Source organism: Indicator indicator, chromosome 24, assembly GCF_027791375.1.
Source record: "Indicator indicator isolate 239-I01 chromosome 24, UM_Iind_1.1, whole genome shotgun sequence".
In the NCBI taxonomy this organism is placed as follows: Eukaryota; Metazoa; Chordata; class Aves; order Piciformes; family Indicatoridae; genus Indicator; species Indicator indicator.
Genome location: NC_072033.1, coordinates 14,619,647 through 14,636,133, shown reverse-complemented (window position 1 = coordinate 14,636,133; position 16,487 = coordinate 14,619,647). Strand labels below are relative to the sequence as shown.

The following is a 16,487-nucleotide window of genomic DNA, read 5'->3' as shown; positions in this document are numbered from 1 at the left end:
GCTGTGTGCCTTCCATGCCATTAACTATCCTTCATCACACACCCAAAGCACTGGCACAGGTTGCCCAGGGAGGTGGTGGAAGCCTCATCCCTGGAGGTGTTTGTATCCAGGCTGGATGTGGCTGTGAGCAACCTGCTGTAGTGTGAGGTGTCCCTGCCCATGGCAGGGGATTGGAACTGGATGATCTTTGAGGTCCTTTCCAACCCTAACAATTCTATAATTCTATGAGGTTGCTAAGAGGACCAGTTAGCTTTTACTGGAGGAAGGTCAACTAGAAAGCAGACAACACTCCATCACATTTGTTAAGTCCAGTGGTCAATAATAGAAGTTCTGGCTTGAGTTTTGTTGCAGGGCTGTCCTGCACTGAGGACTTGGACGCCCAGCACTTCCTACAGAGTGTTGGATGCTGGTTTATCACTGGACTTAGAAAAAAACATTTACAGAGGCAAATCAGTGTCAGTCACAGTCAGCACTCAATCAAGTGGCCTGTAACCCCTGTTTTCAGCATATATATTTTTACCTAGAGAAACAACTGTTAGGACACCTTACTTTCCAAGCTTACATCCTGATGCCATTTGGCCTAGAGTAGGGAAAGATGCATCGTGAGACATCACCCATCTCACATGAACAAACAAGAGGTGTGTGAGGACACATGTTGGACTAAGAAATCAGCTACAGCAGGCTGCTGCTTTCCCTGCAAACCAACACTCTGAAAACTGATTTCAAAAGGTTTCATCATTAAACAGAGAGAAGCCTGCCTTGCAACTGCCCCAGGTTGGTTTAAACTTTAGAAGCAGAGGTGCTCTCATGCCTGTTCGACTGTGCTAGAGCTTGAACGCAGCTTTGAATTCCCCTCTGTAGGCTCCATGCTCGCAGCTCCCTCAGGATGGGTTACAGAAAGGATAACACATCTCTGAAGTAGCATCCAAATTAGATGGAGTTCTGCATGGTGCCTTTGGAAGTAATGGGAATTTCTTTCCCCTATCCCCACTCCCTCTCCCCTAAAAAACCCAAAAGTCCTCTGCTTAGCTAAAAAATTACTCTCAAATAGCAGGCCTTAAATAACAACAAGAAAGCTTTGAAAACAAGGTGTAAGAAGAAATGACAAACTAGAATTTCCCCTCAGATAAGCCATGTGAGCAGATACCTCCAGGGCATGTATCTTAAGGAAACAGCCCTGAAGAAAGGAACTGCTGCAGGGAAGCAAATGCCACCCGGAACTCACCTGCCATTCCCTCAGCTTATGAGAACTGCATACAACTCCTGCTTTGTTCTTCAAGGCTGTCCAGGTCACATTAATCATAAAGAGGAAAAACCCAGGCAATCTTTTTCTGCTCTCAGCTGAAATTGGAGAGAAGGGAGAGGTACTTAGCAGTCGTTACTAATACCTGCAGAGCTGTCAAATTAATTAACTAGTTCCTATAACCCAGGCATGTCTAATGCCAATGTTCCTACTCCATGTGGGTGTAATTATGGGAGGAGATTCCAAAATTATTTACTCAGAGGAAGTGCATTCTCTGGAATTCCAAGGCGAGAGGCGCTTCCTACAAAGGATAATAGGTGTGCCATGAACAAGTTACCTGTAAGGATGAGGAAATGGGGAGTGTGGTGGGATGTAAAAACCAGATGGAGGAAAAAGGAACATTTCCTGATTACTTCACTTCCAAATCGGTTAACGCCACTTCTGGTTTGTTCAGCAGCTGTGATTTGGTTTTGGAAGGGCTGGGTTGGGTTGGAGTTTTGTCTCAAATTATCTTCAGTGCCCTCTCCTCTCCCCCTCCTGACTTACACAGAGTGATAAATTGCCACTAGGAACAAATGTCTGTTTGCTTGTTGTGTTGCCAGCTCCGTGCTGCTATTTCAGCAATGCTTTATTTCAGGAGGAACCCCCGAGCTATTGGCCATGGGTAGCCTTTTTATCAGTGCAAACTCAGCCTCACAACTGCCAAGACATGTACTTCAGAAGCCTACAGGTAGTAAACTGACATTGTTGTGGGGAGCAATAGTTATCTGCTTAAGGTTCTGGAGCTTCTCTGATCGTATTGTAACGCTCAGCAAACAGTTAAAAATAAATTAGTCTGAATTTTAACTTAGAGATAAAGAGAAAAGCTTGAAAGAGAAGCAGAAATGATGACCCAGCACCTTTTTCTAAGGTTAGTGTTACCAAAAAATTGCTTTCTCACTCCTTTTTGAGCAATTTTCTTTAGATACCACAAAGACTAAAAGAGTAATTCCTTAGGTGACATTGGTGCTAGCCCTGTCCTGAAAGAACACCACCAAAAGGCTTCTGCCCTGGCAGCAGCACACCTGATATGGTTTATCTTCACTTACATTGCAATTCAGAGTCCTTCCTTCTCTTCGAGGTTTCCAGGCTGTCAAAACTTGTTCCGGGAATCGCCTCAAATGGGTTTGATTGCTGTTCAGAGCCACTTCAGTTGGTCTTTTTCTCTTTTCCTTAATTCATATTCCTTGGAAACCATAAGAGCCACAAGCCTCTGATGTTCCCTGTTCTTCACACACAGCCCTAGTGACAAACCGCATCGACCAGTTCTTAAGTTCAGGTGCTCGGCACTTAGAGTGATTGCCTCAGCTGTTACACATTGCTGCCCTGCACTATGACTCTTTCCTTTCTTCTTCCTTGCTACTCACAAGCAATTAAATCCCAGAACCTTTTTCTGTCTCTGCTGCAGCCACCTCCTGTAACTCTTGCCTGACACGCCCACAGTGGTGTTCACCAAGCCACCAGAACCTCTCTCTCTCAGCCTGGCCTACATCCCAAACTGGCACCTGCCAGTCTGCACCTTCACCGCAGCAAAGCACCAGCAGCTGCTTTTGCAATCCCTTTGGAATGCTGCAGTCATGGTTCCTAAGTGACTAATGGCTGAACATTGTCACAGGTGTTTTCCTAGCTCGGGTCCACCCACCCATCAGCCAAAATGCTTCAAAATAGGTGGTTCCTCCTTTTCCCCTCTTCCAGAGCCTTGAAGTTGTAGTCAGTCTGCCACATTTTTCTTGAAAAACATGCTTTTAATTCTACTCATCTCCATCATTTCTTCTGTTGCTCGAGTACTGCACTATTATGTCCTCAGGGTAACCACATCTCACCTTATGCTTGGGTTGCTGCTGCTTTTTTACTAGACAGTGGAGTTCAGATAACCTCCACACAGTGCTGCAGAATCCCCCCTGTCAGTTTGTGTCCAGGCAGGCACATGTTTTAATTAGCCACATTAACTTCATGTGCATGTGAAAGGGTGCAGGAGGAAAGTGTTGCCTTCCTTTTAGTACCCCTTGAGATGTAATTGGCAAGCTTCTCTCACTTCTGCTAGTGCCAGTCGCTTGACTTCCACAGAGTCTGGTTGTTTTCACATGTCCAAGAGATGTCAGAAGTCATGGAGTGTATATCCACATTCTTAATCCAAGGCCATGCTTGAGTTTGAACTTGCTTGGTCTGCTTGATAAGAGCTCTTCACTCTGGTGAACCCTGAGAAACATCAGGAGCAAAGGAGAGGCTACCACTGTGGGTTACTTGTGCAGCCTCTCCCCCTCCTATCTCCCAGGCCCAGTATGGTGTGTGGTGACACCGTGTGACAGGCAGTGGAGAACCAGTTGACTGCAAGAGTCCTCCTAAAGCAATTTTCTTGTCTCCAAGGACAAAAGGAATTTAGCCAGTCTGAGTTTGAGCTGCTCATGGAACAGCAAGAAGGCCCTGTGGCAAGTCACAGGTACCATGTGGTGGAAGCAGGGGCACGGAGCTGGCTCCAGGTACTTGTTAAGATTTTGGTGGCTTCTTGGCCCTGCAGCCCGAAGCTCAACAGAGCAGTAGCTTGGCTTTCCTTTAAGTTCATCTACCCAGAGATTGGCTTGCTGTTGTACAACTACTGGCAATGAACAAAGCCATTCATTGGGTGTCTTACTTTAGAGCAAGACAGATTTGCTCTTTTACCTCTTCCAAAAGGGGCAAAAGAAAAAAATGCTCACACAAAGGATTGGAAAGTTTAAATGGAAATTCTATTCTTCAGCTACATAAAACAATACAAAGCAGATAAAAATGCACAAAAGCCATAGTCTGGGTTTAGCACAGAAGCTCATTAAGTCCAAGCTTCACACAAACCTCCCTTTAAACCAGGCTAACACACCCATGTCTTCATGCCCACCCCATGCCTCTGTACCATTGTGATGCAGCAAAAATTTGGCTTGGCAGCTCCAGGTCTAATTTGCAGCATTGCCAAGGTGGACACCAGGCTTCCCCTACAAGAGATAAGAGCCTCCAGGGAGGAGAGAGGAAGGGGAAAATGGCAGAAGCAGCAGAAATTCTTGATTCTATCGGGATGCAGGGCTTATGGCAATGAAATCCACGTTTCTGGTCCAACACCTAGACCTCTCTATCCTCTGGAGATCTGTAACTTAGTAGTTCTTGAAGGTACCTCAGCCCTAAACTACCACATTGGGCTACACCTGGTTCAGTTGTTCCTGGAACCAGTCCTGCTGTAAAGGTTTTGGGTGAGCTTTGTTAAACTTGAACTCTGGAAGGTGACCTCCTCACACACAATCTGTAGTGAAGTATTCCTAGCTCTTTCAAGCTAAAATACCTTCAGACTTAACATCCCCCTCCTTTTGAATTCCAAAGACTTTCAGCTAAGTGCAAAATATTAGCATGCAAAAATCTCATCTGTGTTAAGCTGGGTAATTATCTCATTGTGGTTGTCAAATAATTTTCAAACTGGACACCACCCACATTCCTTCTGAATGTTTCCTGTGCCTCTTTTGGTCACTGATTTACCAAAAAAAAAAAAAAAGGGGAGGGGGGGCAGGCTGTCTCAGGACAGGCTTTGCAGCTGAAAAAGGCAAAGCTAAATGGCATCAGTCACAGAATTAACCAGGTTGGAAGAGACCTCCAAGATCATCAAGTCCAACTGATCACCCAACCCTAACTAATCAACTAGACCATGGCAGTAAGTGTCTCATCCAGTCTCTTCTTAAACACCTCTAGGGATGCTGACCCCACCACCTCCCTGGGAATCAGGCAGCTCATCCTGGCTACTGACTATAGCATCATGGTTGCAGAAGGAGAAACACTGCTCAGAAAATTCCCTGAGAAGGAGTTTATGAATGTTTGGACAGAGCCAGCTGGAACCCTGATTTCTCAGGAAAACCAGACAAGAGTCAAACACTCTCTGAACAGAAACTCTTTTTAATAACATGGAAACTCACAGCAGTAAAAGAGGAATCAACTGTTCCTGGTTTGGTTAAAACCCCAATGTGAAATTTTAATGACACAATGTTGGTAACCACTCATCAGGGGAAGGGAGGACTTTGCTTTCATGTTAACATTGGTTTCTTCTCCAGGATTTCTTTAGGCATCTTATACACACACATATGCCTTGTAGAGCCTCATGTTAGTCAGTCACATTTACCATCTTGAAGGCCTTGATATGTGCAAATTTATCACAGGAGAAATTCACAAGTAGATGTTTGGGCCCCGTTTCAAAAGGGGTGAGTTTGAACTTTGCACTGGATTTCTCACTGGCTTTCAGTGGGGGTAAGCTGGACAGAGGAAACAAAGGGAAAAGAAAAACATAAGCTGAAAAATGGCTTACACACCATCCTTGAGTTTCTTCACTCATCTTCAGTACAAACTCAGTGTGGGATAACCATGAAAAGACCATTCAGAAGCTGGCTGCCTGCTCTATGTGCATGAGGGTCTCACAAATACACTAAGCAGCAACCCAGAGAAGTACAGAAAGGAAACATCCTGGCAGAGACAAAACTTCTTGCACAGCAGAGTGTAAAACACATCACTGAATTATTCTTTTCTTTAATTAATAATAATCTGAGACCATGGAGAATGTTAATGGATTTGAATGGATTATAGCACCAAGAAAACCTTGTTTGCACAGCAGGAAACTCAGAGTGGAAGTGGGGAAGTTTGAAAGCAGTGCATTTTGTTAATCCTTGGAAAGACCTGGATGGTTTTCCTAAGCAGCCCTGCTTTGTCACGTTGGCTTGTCTTGCCTGAGGATGGAGTTAGACATGACACACAACATCAGGTTGCTAAATTCCCTCAGGAGAGTTGATAAATTGTGGCATAAATCATTCAGACTTGCTCAAGTGCTGAGGTGTTGAGTTGCTGTGTGTTTGTCTGTGTGTCTGTTCAGTTTTGGTGTCCACACTCATAGCCCAGGTAGCTTTTACAAATCCCTGCACCTGCTGGCAAGTGTCAAAGCTGTGTGCAGGTTTTATATGTACAGAGTGGGGCACATCTGGAAATTTTAACCTTTCTGCTGCAAGACAAGATCCAGAATCATCAAAGCATAAAAAGAGGAACCTGGGATTTACAGGAGAAGGAACTTATTTTACTCCAGTCCCCTCATTCACCATCTCATGGTTTCTTCTCTCTGGTTTATAATTTCCTAACACAACTGGTAGAGTTCTGAAAGCAGAGTTTGAATGTCAGTCTGCTTGTAGGCCTTGTTTTAGAAAAGCTGATTGGTTTTTTAATTAAAAAAAAAAACAAACCAAACTTTAATTGCAATATTCACATTTTTTCCTGTATTTTTTCCTTGCCTGCCTTGTGGGTTTCAGATGTGTTTGAGTTCTAGGCTTTAGTGAAGTAAATTCAACCATCCAAGGAGTAGGTGCTGGTGCTGGTTTAGTTTGTTCTTTCAAAGCTCTCCCCCTTAGTGATGATTTCTTGTGTCTGGGGTAGCTGTGCATGAGCACACTTGGGGCTGCACTGTCAGAGACAGCTCACTTTGCTGTCACAGCCTCTGTATGAACAACCTGTGTTCATTTGTGCCCCCAAAGCTGAGACCCTGGCATGTCTCCCTTTTGCATGTATGACTGCTGAATGTTAATGCAGATTGCTCAGAAGGCTGAACAGCCAGACTGGCACTTGCAGTCTATTTAGTGAAGTGGGGGGGGAAAAAAAGAGTCTTGGTTACTGTATACTAGAATTTGGGTATTGCATGGACAGAGACAGCCTTGCATCCTCTTGTTGGCCCTGTGATCAAAACAAAAATGTTCAACCTGCCTGGCCTGTGGCAGCATAGACACAGCCTCAGCAAAGTTTGCTGCAGGGATATGGATGTACTTATCTTTGCTGGAACTGTGGAGGTCCTGCTAGTTAGGCAGGAAAAGGAGTCCTGTCCAGTTAGGAGAGCAATTATTTGGCCTCAGACTATGGAGCCAAAGCCTAGCTTAGATGAAGAGCTGGTTCAAAGGTGTGTGCTTCATTTCAGGATGTTACATTGCCTGGCAACCCAAGCTGTCTACAGAAGAAAATGATGTCTTCTCCCACTGCTCAGTTCTGGGTCATCCCTGCCTACGGTCTTGCTCATGTATCGTTACCAGCAGGAAGGAGGCATCACTTATACTTACTCTATCTCAAGGATTCCTCTGAGCAGGTCATTGCCTTGTACCTGCAGCACACAGTCCATCACTTCCACATCAATAGGATTGGCAAATACCACTTCCACATCCAGTTCTTTATTCACTTTTGCTTCACCAAGGACCTGTGTAAAGAGAATGTTTGAAAGGCCAGGTTCCTGTTACCCTTTTCTATCTGATCCTTCTCGATCATCATCAGAGGAGGTGTTAGGAGATGCTATGATTGATGACCAGGATGTTTCTTTTGGGGGAGAAAATGCTTTTGAGAGCTCATTTCCCCCTTTTGCTGCCACTGCAGCTGGAGAAAAGGGAGAGCACTTTACCTGTATGTCGATGGCAGGATTGTCCAAGGTGATGTCTCTTTGCACAAGCACTTGAATCCCACCTTCTACGTGACACAAAGCTGTCACCTGGATCATGTTGTCTGCAGTTAACTGCTGCTGGTAGTCAGTATATGGAATCTTAATAGGGAACTGTTTCTCTAGAAGAGAAAGAAGGAATTGATGTGCACTTTCCTAAGCACACAGTTTCATACCTAATGTTAGTACTTCCTTTCATGCAGGGCCTTGAGGCATCAACTACCAAAATGTAGGTTTGCTGTAGAGAGAGACTGATTTTTTTAGTCCTCTTCCTTTCCCTACTGCCATGATGCCTGGCTTGTTTTCCTCCCACTTGCTCTGCCAGCTAGGACAGCTGGGGCTGAAGGAGTTGGCCAGGGTCACTCCATCTGATGTATTAATTATCCCAAGCTCCTAATGGTAACTCAGTTTCATCTGTCCAGCAATACTCATGTTCAGGTAGAGAATTTCTTCCACAAGGTTAGCAAAGTCCCTCAGGAATTTTTTTTTTTTTTTTTTCAAAAACTGAGGTCCTTTATTCCTCACCAACTCCTTGATACAAAACTTTCTTTTCTGTGGACCTTGATGGGCTATTTTAGCTATTTCTATCCCTCACACTTTAAATTCCTTTCTAACCTGCTAATGCTTCTTTTTCCTGCTGTTAGCCATGGCCATTCCCTTTCAGTAATGCCTCTTGTGATTAACCCTAACACAATTAGCTGGAGTTGATTTCTGTGCTTTTATGTTGAGCTTTTTTTTTTTTTTTTTTTTTTTAATGCAAGTTTTGTTACATGAAGCATCATGGTCACTCAGCCATCTTCTTTTCACTCCTAAGATGTTTTCCATAGCATGAATAGTACTTGAGAAAATGATGGTGTGAAAAATGCCTTTCCAATATGTTTAGAAGTGCAATGTCATTTCTTTCAACCTTTCCTGCACAGAACATTAATAAGATTGCTCTTTTTAGAGAGATTTTTTTACCCCCAAGCTGACCAGTTTCTGATGCCCATTTAATAATGAAACAATAATACAATTATAAGTCACTTGAAGAATTACCTTCCTTAGGAGACAAGGTGACATCTATGGAGTCCTTCCAGATCTCACCAACTGGTTTTCTGGTGTACAGGGTGCTCCAGGCAGTCATGTTGGCATGAACAGTCTTAGCATCAGACTGTAAGTTTGCAAGAACCAGAATCAGACTGAGATCTTGGCCCACCTGTAAGGGGCCATCCACTTTGAACTTCCCTGAGATGTCAGGCTTTTGGTCAACCTCCCGTGGTGTCGGTGCTGTAGGATCAAATTTATCCTCAAGTCCCAGCTTCTTGCGGGCTTTTTTAAAAATCTCTCTCTCTCTTTTGGATCCTGCCAGAGAGAAACCTGCAGGTTAACCTCACACAGCTGGCAGGCAGCTCAGGTTTTATACCACTGCTAGAGACAGCCCAACAGAATGCACTGCCTGGACTTGCAGATGAAGAGAGCCTCTGTTTTCTGCAGCCACACATCATGTTCTGCATCTGCAGTCAGTAGTGGCACTGCCCCTCTCACAGCATCTTTTGTAACACAGAATCTGGACTCTGAGGTTCCTCACTCTTTCCACTCCTATCCTTTTTTTTTCCATGGTTGCAATATTTAGACCCTAACCCCCTGTACTTTCAAACCCCAAGGTCTGCCAGGTTGGCATGCTGTTGGCAAGCCTTGTGGTACCTGGGGGGAAGTGCTGCTCTGCCTCAGGTTTCTGTGATAGGCCTTTCATCTTGCTGTCAAATAAACTGGGCTGCAGGCTAATTCTTACAAAGCAGAGACAGGCAGTGTACATCAGCAGGCTGAACTGTGAGTGCCTTACTCAGAGATACTTGGACTTGCCCTATCTAAGTCTCACAAAGCAGCTCCACACTGGAAAGGGCAAGGCAGTATTTATTTTTGTGTGTGTCTCTTTATTCTCTCTTCCTTTTTCTGTTAGAATCGAATGATCTGAGTATAAAATCTTGCTCCTACCTTGTCGATGCCCAGAACTGCCTGCCAAGAGACTCTTGGCCTGAGGTTTGTATGTTTGAGAAAGCAGCAGCTGTGTCATCAGAAGAACTGGTGGCGTTTATTTACCTTCCTCGTATTTGTAGTCATTGGTGACATCTACCCGATCATCTCTGCCAACAGCCTTGGTGCTGATGAGCTGGCCAATCTCAGTAGACTTGGAGAAGATCAGGGTTTTCTTTCCAGTTGTGGGCTCATAGTTCCAGTACATGCAGTCTGCATTCACTTCTGCGAAGACGAAGGCGCAGTCGTAGTCCAGATCCACCTCTCCTTCCTTGACAGCTTTCCGTGAGGTAGGACCACACTGATAGATTCCTACCGCAGCAAGAAAAAAATCCTTGAGCCATAATCTGTAATCAGGTTGCTAGACAGATGTTTAGGAATGACTCCTGAATTGCCCAGTGCTGCTGTCCCATTGTAGCCCTTTCACCTACACCAGCTCTCACACCAGGACAGTCATCGATGCATCTCGTGTGCATTCTGAAGCTGCACTTGATTTTTTTATGATTCCTTGATTTTTTTTTTTTTCTTCAGTAGCTCTGGTTACCTATTCTAGAAATAGAGGGATTTTTGCAACAGCCTGCTCCTAGAAGTCTGTTTTCTTGACATTCACAGATCTGAAGCTTTTTTAGTGCAATAGATAATCTCTTCTGCCACTTTTGTTTCTGAGCATGGTGAGGAATTATTCACAAGGATCTGACTTTTGTTTCTTCTTCTCTCTGAAAGTGACTTGATAACTTTTCAGCATTATTCCTGAAATAAAACATGCATACCTCCACTTTCCTCTTGGGGAGTTGCATCCAGAACTTGCCATCCATTGTAGGAGGGGCCCAAGTCACTGCGGGTAAACCAGCTTTCATTCCAGACATGGAAATTCCTGTGTGCAGGAATGAGCAAAGTAAGCTCCTGGGATAGAATCATAGAATGGTATGGGTAGGAAAGGACCTGCAAAAGTCATCCACTCCAACCCCTGTGCTTTCCATCCCAAAGCGAGTGAGTCTTGCAATTTTATTTTGGGGGTGGTTTCTCCAAATTAGGTGGGGGGAAGGGGTGTGTGGTAATTTCAACCCACCACAAAGTGAGGACACCAAATTTTTGTGGCATTATTTGTAATTTTTCTTTTTGATGGTTCCTGTGTGTGTAGTTGCTTTAAAAGTGATTTTAAAAGTAAAGCACTTGTCATTAGAATCTAGCCCCTGAACTTGAAGACTCTGTAGGCACTGAGGGGTCCTGGCATTTGAGGGGTCCTGGCGTTAGGCATTTGAGGGGTCCTGGCGTTAGGCATTTGAGGGGTCCTGGCGTTAGGCTTTGAGGGGTCCTGGCGTTAAGCATCTCAGAGCCTTACCACACACTGTCCGCTCCCCTGTCCAAGTGGTTTCCCTCTGCATCATAAAACTCATCCACACGCAGATTTGCGTCTGCGTCGTGGGCAGAGCTGAAGTTTGTCACCATCCGAGTGGGAATCCCCAGACACCTCAGCACTAAAGAGGGAGTAGAGTAGAAAATAGTCAGAAAGCGTTTCTGGAATGTGAAAGCTTCCTGTAAAGTGCTAATGTCTTGGAATGCTTTCACTTAGGAAAAGTGTTCTTAGGGCTTCTTGTACAGAAGCTGTGCAGTGTCAGTGATGTGCGTGGCATGGGATGTACCTGTAGTCAGTACTGCTGCAAAAACCCAGCACTGTCCGTATCTAACAGGTCTGTATCCTGATTTCTTCCAGTTTTGCAGGATTTCACCACTTCCAGTCCAGCTGCTTGGGTCTTTCCCACCCTCATATGTTCCACTCCAGTTTCCTAGCAGCACCCCTTGGTCATCATTGGCATTGACCTGTAAAAATATTCACTACATTGATGATAAGATAACAAAAGAGGTTACAACAGATGTCACAGTGATAAGGCTTTCCTCCTGCCTGCTCCCCTGAATGATATTTTAGTGGGCAAAAGTCACAGCCTTGTGCAGCTGGCCTTCAGGAGGAAGCTTTATCTTTTCAGGGCAATGAGATATGTGTCCTCTCAAAACACAGAGAGCATTGCACCACTGTTTCTCCCACACAAGTACAGGAGCCTCAGGCAGGAGGACAAACATCTGCTTTCAGTGGACCTTCATCAGAGAAGGTGGCAGCTTTACCTGTGTATGATTGAATGACATCATCCAAGCATATCATGCAGCTAAGCTTTCAGAGTGTGCCTGGATCAGGATGTAGTGAGCCCTCAGCAAATTTACCTTAGACTAGGGGCATGGTCACCTTGAAAATCTGAGGTAATGTGTCCTCAGGAAGAAAAGGTGCACATTTCAGAACTTGGGGCAGAATAAAGGGAAAGACTGTGCTGGGCTGCACTGGGACAAGTGTGACCAGGAGATTGGGGAAAGCTGTTAACTCCCTTTAAATATCCCTAGTGAGGGTGTACCAGAGACCCCATCTCCAGTTTTGGGTCCATCAGTTCAAGGGGATGTTGAAGAGGACCCAGGATGGAGGGCTACCAAGATGGTCAGGGGCCTTGGAGCACATAATCTGCAAGAATAAGCTGAGAGCACTGAGGTAGTTCAGTCTGGTGAAGAAAGGGATAAAGAGGATGTAATAGCAGCCTGCAGCTACTTGAATGGAACAGTCTGAGTTGTCAGAGCCCAGATTTGCTCTGTTCTGGCAGGTGATGTGACAAGAGGCTTACTGCAGAGGGGGTTGGACTAGATGACCTTGGAGGTCCCTTCCAACCCAGACCAGTACATACAGGCAACAGGAAGCTGTAGCTTGGGAGAATCATATTTGATGTAAGAAGCGAATTCCACACTAAGAGGGCAGTGTAGCTCCAGACCAGTCATCCAGAGAGGCCATGAAACTTCCATCCTTGGAAGTTTTCAAGGCAGCCTGGCAAACTGGGTTTGGATTAAAGACCTCCAAGGGACTTTGACTCAACTGCCCCCAAGTCATCATGCCACCTCCTGTCTGACACTTTGACTGCTGGCTGTCAAAGTGCCAAGTCTCAGAAATACCACAGGTGCACTTGGTGCCATGGTTTAGTAGTCAGGAGGTCTTGGGTGACAGGTTGGACTTTGATGATCCTTGAGGTCTTTTCCAATCTTGTTGATTCTGTGAGAACTCTGGCAGGCTCTGAGCAGGGGACCACCCAGGTGTTTCTCTGGCCCATGTTTCTGCTGCACAGAAGCAGTGGTGTAAAATGTTCTGACAAGTCCCTTCATGCTCAAATTGCTCTGCTTTAAAGGCACAGGCAGCAGCTTGGGCTGCTGGGCCACGTTGCTTACCATGGCACTGAGAACACGGCCCAGGTACTTGGGGTCGTTGCGGTGAGACACATCCGTGGCAGGGTCCTGGCGGTGATTTAAGCTTCGATCCAGCATGGAAAGGCAAATATTGAGAATATCTCCTTGAAACTATGTTACAGAAACAAGTTAATGTTTTGGAAACACAGATCACTCTGCTAGAAATCAGAAAATAAGCAGGGCCATGTAAATGCTGAATGGGTTTTTTAAATCAGCACACGAAGTGCTGCAGCTCAGCCAGGAATCACTGTACAAAAAGGCAGCCTCAACAAACTCTGGAGATTAGGACTCAAAGAACTCTTCAAAGCTTGGAGTCTTCATGTCAAGACTTTACCTTTCAGCATTGTTCTAGTACTTTACTATCCAGCAGACACTGAGGTTTCTGCTGGCTGTACCTCTGAGTCCTCCATCAAATCACTGACTGGTGACTTAAATTCTTATATTAATCAGTGTAGCAGGGCTTGGCTTATTTCAGTTCTAATTTCAGTACTAGGCTCCTGCTCTTCAGAGGTGTGTGCAATGGACTGGACAAAGCAAATGAGCCCTGTTCACCCAGCTCATGTGAAAATGAAAGCACAAAGCACTGCCTGGTGTTTCAGTGCTGCATTTACCTGGCCAAAGTTCCATCCAAAGCCGTTGATGCGATTTTTGTTGCCTGCAAAAATGATGCCAAACTCTTCTAGCACATATTCCTCACACTCAGCCTTATTAGGCATGAAGACATCATCATCTGAAAAGACAAAACAGAGGTGTGTGCAAAATGAAACAAAGCCTCAAGAACCTTCCTCTTCATCACTAAGAATGCTTGCAGATAGCCTTTGCTGTTCTTGCTGCTATAACCAGATTGTGAAACTCAAGACTTCCTATAATGAGAGAAAGGAGTGGGGGTGTCTGAGTGAAGACAGGGGCATGACACTGTCAGAGGGTGGCAGCCGGTACAAAGGACTCTCTTCTTGGTTCTGCAGAGACCAGACACTCTTCTAATTTTGTGTAAAAGTAGGCAGGCTCTGGCAAAAGCAGAACTTAGTTTTTAGAGCAAGGAGATCTTCAGTAAGTTCATGAGCCAGAGGTGTGTTTATGTCCCAGAAGATGCCAAGGAAAATGTTAAACCCCTTCTTCCCTGATCCATCATCTGGTTACTCTTAGGGCTCCATACTGAACTTCAGATCAAATGGAGAAGCTACAAATACTACTGAGGCTGCAAGCAACTTAGTTGTTTCAGGGGCAACTGGGCAGGTTCATACCTGAAGACCAAGGGTTGAAGAGCAAGACAAAAGTGCCAAGGCTTGCTGGAGAGGAGCTGCCACTTGCAGTACTTTGAACACTCAGCCTGTAACGTCCAATGACAGCGTTGGGTGGGCTGGAAATGGAGACGCTGACAGAGCTGGAACTGGCAGACTGAAGAACTGCACTCCAGTTCTCCTTGCTCACTGTGCTGGAGACCCCAAATGTGGCCTGGGTCTTAGCCCGCACTGAGGGTTTGGGACCTTTCAAGGAAAAGAAAAAACGTTATTTTGTTTGCCCAGTTTGCTGCAATAGGGATTTAGTTTGCACCAAACTTGGCAGGGCTGTAGCCTTCCCCTCAGATGAATTTGTGTTGGAAACTGTAGGAGGCCATCACTGCCAGCTGGGCTGGGAGCAATGCAACAGCTGCCTCCCACAGTTCCACAGCCATGTGAACCAGGCTCTGAGGAATGATCTTGCTCTCCTGCAGTGCACATCAGGCCAAAAGCATGGCCCAAGGCAATGCTACACTCTGTGAAAAGCTGGGAGCCATACCTGTTTCTGCAATGAAGGTTATGTTCTGCTCTGGCTGTTGTGTCCCATTGAAAGTGACAGTGAAGGCCTGTCCTCTCCTCACAATCAACTCTTCACTGGAGAACTTGCCTGTGTGGTGATCTCTTGCATTGTCTTTCAGGTGCCAGTTTGTGCTTGGCTGCGTCGAAGCTATGGGAAAGTGAGAAGAGCAAGAAAACTTCAGGGTGCATCCAGGGAGGAAGGAGCAAGGATGCTTTCAAGAATCTTCATAATGGAATCCAGGTGAGGTTTCCACCAAAAATAGAAATCAGTTCTTTTTGATGAGCATTTTATATGATAGCTTCTGCAAATTCTGCTTTGCTTCTTTCTCTTAGGTCAGATTTGTCAGCCTCTCATCTGCACTTGCCTGACAACTTCAAATAGCTGCAGACTTTGCTTCCTGTCCTTTTTCACATCGGATAGAGACTTGCTCTCCCAAATCTCCTTCTAATGAACCTGCTTTTCCCATGCACACCAGACATGAAAAACCCACAGTTCCTGTGAAAATTCTCCTCCTAAAACTTGGTGGAAGAATTTTATCTTCCTTTCTCTTTTTCTCCATTAAAAACTCCTTGGAGCAGTAGTGCCCCCTTCGGAGAGCCATACACGAGGTATGGATGCAAGAAAATGAAGCACCACAGAAGCAGCTCCCCCCTTGCTCACCTTGGCCCATATCTGGTCAACAGGTCCTGTGCAAGCAGCTTCTGCAGCTTTCCTCTGAATTTCCTCCTCTACTTAGGCTGACTCAAGGACTGGGCAGTGTCTTTCTCTTCTTTACCCATCTAGGGGTAAAGTTTTGCCCCTTTGCAATGTTTCCGGGGCGGGGGTGGAGGGTGGAGCTTCAGCAGCCTCCTTTGCTCCCCAGCCTTTAGCTGACAGAGGGGCTTTTGAGGATTAATTTCTCGTTCATCTTCCACTTTCTCAGTGCCCCCATCTTGATCTCATTTCCTTCTGAAAAAGGAAAACTCAATTCTGAAGTTTGGAGATATTTATCCCTAGCAGCCTGGCCACTTGTGAAGAGTTTCTCAAGGCATTTACGTGTTAAGAATTTCATTATTTGGTAACTGTTCTTTCTGTTGCAATGTTAACACAGGAACAGCAGAGCTCTTTGCTTGCACACATTTTTAAACTGTGGAATACTTCCTGAGCACTACTTGCAGTGACTTTTGAGGACAACACTCATTCACTGAACCCATTACTTCCCTGGAGCTGCCTTTTTTTCTCCCTCCTTCCGCTGCATTGTAGTCATTGCAGAACAATGCTCTAGGTATTGCCTCTGTCCCAAATTTAATCAGGCTAAAATAAAAAAATCCCACAAAACACAACAGTTTTTCATCTGCTTAGCAACTTGAAACAGACAAGCACTCCATAGCATGTTTAGATGCCACAACAGAGATGCTAGCTAAGGACATTGTGTTGAAGATCTCAAAGGTCTCTTCCAACCTGGTTAATTGTGTGTGATTCTGTGTGTGAAGTGGCTGGCACTGCTTTCAGCTGGGACAGGATTTTTCTTTCAGATAGGATCTCTCTGAGCATGCAACTGCTGATACCAATTTGTGCACAAAAAGATTCTGTGTAACTTCAAGGAGAGGTGATTCTTGCTTGTGCATTGCAGGTGGCTTCTGCTGAGAAAGAGTGAGTAAAGAGAGTAGTTCTGAG

At 45.1% G+C, this 16,487-nt stretch overlaps 1 protein-coding gene across 1 annotated transcript; it reads right to left on the bottom strand.

Annotated features, from left to right (window-relative positions):
- Positions 1–5,396: 5,396 nt before the first annotated feature.
- LOC128975014 (protein-glutamine gamma-glutamyltransferase E-like) lies at positions 5,397–15,501 on the bottom strand. Its single transcript, XM_054391803.1, has 13 exons — positions 15,492–15,501; positions 14,811–14,978; positions 14,276–14,518; positions 13,643–13,761; positions 13,014–13,142; positions 11,402–11,579; positions 11,101–11,236; positions 10,529–10,632; positions 9,825–10,070; positions 8,781–9,086; positions 7,710–7,867; positions 7,378–7,511; positions 5,397–5,544 (listed from the first exon to the last, which is right to left on the bottom strand). Exons 1-13 carry the CDS (start codon positions 15,499–15,501, stop codon positions 5,397–5,399), a joined length of 2,079 nt encoding a protein of 692 aa, XP_054247778.1.
- Between the last annotated feature and the right edge of the window lie 986 nt (positions 15,502–16,487).

Excerpts from the sequence above, each read along its gene's own strand:
- LOC128975014 (XM_054391803.1), bottom strand. Across the intron at positions 13,762-14,275 it reads CTTCAACCCTTGGTCTTCAG|ATGATGATGTCTTCATGCCT; the intron begins GTATGAACCTGC and ends TTGTCTTTTCAG. Across the intron at positions 11,237-11,401 it reads TGCAGCAGTACTGACTACAG|TGCTGAGGTGTCTGGGGATT; the intron begins GTACATCCCATG and ends CTCCCTCTTTAG.